This window comes from Topomyia yanbarensis, chromosome 1 (assembly GCF_030247195.1).
Source record: "Topomyia yanbarensis strain Yona2022 chromosome 1, ASM3024719v1, whole genome shotgun sequence".
Classification (NCBI taxonomy): Eukaryota; Metazoa; Arthropoda; class Insecta; order Diptera; family Culicidae; genus Topomyia; species Topomyia yanbarensis.
The window spans coordinates 68,738,084-68,742,409 of record NC_080670.1 but is presented as its reverse complement, the minus strand read 5'-3'; the positions used below and the strand labels follow the sequence as shown (position 1 = coordinate 68,742,409).

Here is a 4,326-nt window from a genome sequence, read left to right as displayed (position 1 = left end):
AAATGTATAGGCAAATCTTAGTCGATCGGCGGCATACGCCGCTATCTCGTATATTCTGGAGGAAAAATCCTTCCGATCTCCTTCGCGTCCTAGAGCTGACAACTGTCACCTACGGCACGGCTTCTGCCCCGTTTTTAGCAACGCGGGCACTCTTGCAGCTGGCTATCGACGAAAGCTCCAAGTACCCGCTAGCTGCAGATATAGTGAAGAACAGTTTTTATGTCGATAACGCGTTGTTCGGATTCAACAAGTTGGATGAAGCAAGTGAAGCTCAGGTTCAGTTGATTCATCTCCTTCAAGCTGGTGGATTTCATTTGCACAAATGGGCATCAAACAATCCGGTACTGCTGGAGCGTATTCTGGAAAAGGACCGGGACGAACTGGTCAGTATTGATGAAAGCGGAACAAGTGAGGTAATCAAAACATTAGGGCTAATGTGGAACCCTGATTTGGACGTTCTCCAGTACATCTCCCTTCCAGTAGTGAGTGAAAGGGACATAACCAAGCGACAAGCGCTCTCACTGGTATTGAGAATGTTTGATCCGTTGGGACTTGTGGCACCAGTTATCGTTGTCGGCAAACTTCTAATGAAGAATATCTGGAAAGAAGAAGTGGAATGGGATGAAGAGCTCACGGGTGATTTGAGGAAGAAATTTGATTATTTTCTTAGTGCATTGTGTGGTATTACACGCCTTCGCATCCCTCGTCATGTGATAGTGACTGGAGCTGCTGCTTTCGAGCTTCATGGATTTGGTGACGCAAGTATGAAGGCATACGGGGCTTGCGTGTATTTCTGGTCAATCGTGTCTGGTCAAGCTACGGTAGTACGATTGCTGTGTGCCAAGTCGAAGATTATTCCGAAGACAGTGTTGACCATTCCAAGAAAGGAGCTTCTAGCTGCGCTTTTGCTGCACAGATTGGTGAGAGCAGTGATTTCAGCATTAGAACTGTCTTTTCGTGACATTACACTATGGTCGGATAGTCAAGTAGTGCTAGCATGGCTAGCTAAGAATCCGGACCATTTAGAAGTGTTTGTACGCAATCGAATTAGTGAAATTACTGCGACAGGAATGAAATTCAAATGGAAATATGTTCAAACTGCTGATGGTCTTGAGAACAACGACCTTTGGTGGAATGGACCGTTGTTCCTGCGCAATGAAGAATATCAGGTGGTTGATCCAGAACCGCTGTCCGATGACGATGTACCTGAGTTGCGGCGATCCACTATTGTTTCTACGACAATGAAATCGGAGCCGTTACCGATTTTCCAGAAGTTCGAGTCGTTCAGGAAGCTCCAGCGAATCCTTGCCTACGTTTTACGATTTTGCTGGAACGCGAAGGAAAAGGCGAAGAAGAAGCGAATCATACAGCGGTTCCTAACTGTGTTTGAAATGCGCCACTCCTTGAAGGTGATTGTTCGGGTGGTTCAATTGCAACATTTTGGTAAGGAAGCAGCCATCATTGAGTCCGGTGAGTACTGCAAGAGATTTTCTATGTTGAACCCTTTTATGGACGATGGAATGATTCGTGTCGGCGGGCGTCTTCGGCATTCAAATCTGCCTACGGCGTGAAGCATCAGTGGGTCTTACCAAAGGATGATGTGATTGTGAAACGATTAATTGAAGCTGTACATCGTGAGAACCTACACATTGGACCGTCGGCTCTTCTAGCCCAGCTTCGTCGTCATTTTTGGATTTTGGGAGCTCGCTCTGCTGTACGTAAGGTGACAAGAAATTGCGTGCGGTGTTTCAAATTAAAACCTCCGTGTGCAAGCCAATTCATGGGGGACCTGCCGTTAGCAAGATGCGACAAAGCTCCCGCTTTCACCAAGGTGGGCGTCGACTTTGCAGGTCCTATGTTAATTAAGCAGACTGGTAGAAAGGTAGCACCTGTAAAGGGATATGTGAGCGTATTTGTGTGTTTGGTTACTAAGGGAATTCACCTGGAACTGGTTGAAGACCTGTCTGCTGATGCATTTATTGCCGCATTGTTGCGATTTGTCTCTCGTCGTGGCGTCCCTGAGCAAATATTTTCCGATAACGGGACAAACTTTATCGGAGCCCGCAACGACTTGATCGAACTGCACCGCCTTTTTAAGGATCGAACCACCAATTTGAATTTAGAAGAATTCTGTCAATCCCGACAGATTGAATGGAAAATGATTCCTCCAAATGCACCACACATGGGAGGAATTTGGGAGGCAGGGGTTAAAAGCATGAAGGCAATCTTGAAAAGAAATTTGAATTCATGCCTACTTACAATGTCTGAACTTTCGACATTACTCTGCCAGATTGAGGCTCAGCTAAATTCTCGGCCATTATATGCGGCCTCCGACGACCCATCAGAGCTTGAACCCTTGACTCCGGGACATTTCATGATCGACAGACCTTTAGTTGCTATTCCGGAGCCAAGCTACGACGGAATTCCTGTCAATCGGCTTTCCAGGTGGCAGTATGTCCAGCATTTGCGTGAGGAGTTCTGGAAACGCTGGTCTCTAGAATATCTGCAGGAGATGCAGATACGACAAAAATGGGACAAGAGAAAGGAGAACATTAAAGCTGGAATGGTGGTAATCATTCGAGACGACAACTTACCACCGTAGCATTGGAAACTAGGAAGAGTAGAAAAAACTTACTCAGGATCGGATGGATTGATCCGTGTTGTCGATGTCCGAACCAGGGTCGGTATCTTGAAGCGCCCAATTCACAAGCTGGCTCCTTTACCGATATTGGACAACCAGCTTCTCGCGGGGGAGGATGTTCTGGCCGTTTAAACGTCACGAATGAATATTTTGTGTGTAACTTTTAAACACAGCCTGCCTAGATAATATGGCAACACGCACCGCTGCGCTACGTCAGCGTAACAAACGCAACGCAAACGAAGCGCGCGAAAGGGAAGAAAAATGCTACCTGTATTGGAGGATAAATGGCATAAGGTATCGTACTTTCGTCGTGTTAAGACATGCAGTCGAAGAATAGTTTTTTTTGAGTGAAGCAAATTTAAGCAAGAGTAACACATGTAATTAGACGAAAATACATTATTAAAACTAAACGCAAGTGTTTCTATCCGGTTTCCGAATTACGTGGTGGAAAATTCGCGGAGTTCGTCGGTTCGCCTATAATCACCAAGTTACAGTCCACTCTCGAACAACCTTCTTCTTTTTTCTAATACTGGTACACAACCAATGTTATAAAATAATCGGAATTCTCATCTACTGCTACTAAAGCAATCATTTTCCGAAACGGTACATAACCTTCTTGTTTATCAACATACTGGTACACAACCAATTCCGTGGTACAAAACCCAACCGTACTTTTGCCAAGTTATAAATCGATATTAACACAATTATTTACACAACCACTATGATCTCTTTCGTCTCTAATTGTGCTTTATCATTAATATGTATACGTTTACGCTTCAATCAGTTTTTTTATTCCAATTCTATCTCACAGAAAAATGCTAGGGGAATTGGCAACAAGGCAGGAAAAAAAAACTCGTCAGTTCTAGTAGCATTTCAATCCCTTTTCCGAACCTCTCATCTGAAGCCGTTGGTAAAGCGGAGACCGAGCCCCACTTTGAACGCTGTTAAAACTCCAATCGACGCCACAATACGGTAGTAGAATTCGTCCCAAATTCACCGTTTTCCTTTTAAAATTATGCTATATTTCACCCTAAGGAGGAAAATTTGGTAAAAACCAAAATTTCTCACTTGGGTGAAAATTTTTAAAATTACCGCTCACGCTATTATGTTTTTATCCTCCGTCGCCAATGTAAGGTTCTTTATTCAGTCGTGAATCACTCGCACGCGTTCTGTTCATCGACCTTATACAAAGTTCCTCGTCTTTTACAGCTCGGACGTGTTGCCAATCCTCGTGGTGTTTTCTCTAAAAGGGCCTACTCGGCTTTTTTCGATCCCGACAATTCCCAGATGGCAATGTGTTGTTTTTGTACTAAGTATCACCCTTGTATTCAGCATAGTTATACGTCTTGTTGTTCTACTACTCGTGCAACTATATTTCTTTTGATGACAATAGCTACCCAATATCAGTTCATTGATTACTTCAGTGATAGCAGATGTTTTAACAGTAGAAATTATGGGACCATTCATAAATAACGTAACGCGTTTAGGGGGGGATGGGGTACGACAAGTTGTGACATGTTGTGACATATGGGTGAGGGGGAGTAAGCTAGATCGTTACGTAACATGTTTTTATTGAACAAAAAAATATTTCTAAGAATTTGTTACGTAATAGGGGAGGGGGGATAGAGAAATTTGTGACAATTTGTTACATAGGTGGAGTCAATTTTGGGCAATTTTTTTCTCTG

The 4,326-nt window shown here is 43.7% G+C and overlaps 1 protein-coding gene across 1 annotated transcript; it reads left to right on the top strand.

Moving 5' to 3' along the window:
• The first annotated feature begins 1,780 nt into the window (after nt 1–1,780).
• On the top strand, nt 1,781–2,602 carry LOC131696061 (uncharacterized). The gene has a single exon (XM_058984593.1). It carries the CDS (start codon nt 1,781–1,783, stop codon nt 2,600–2,602), a length of 822 nt encoding a protein of 273 aa, XP_058840576.1.
• Nucleotides 2,603–4,326: the final 1,724 nt, after the last annotated feature.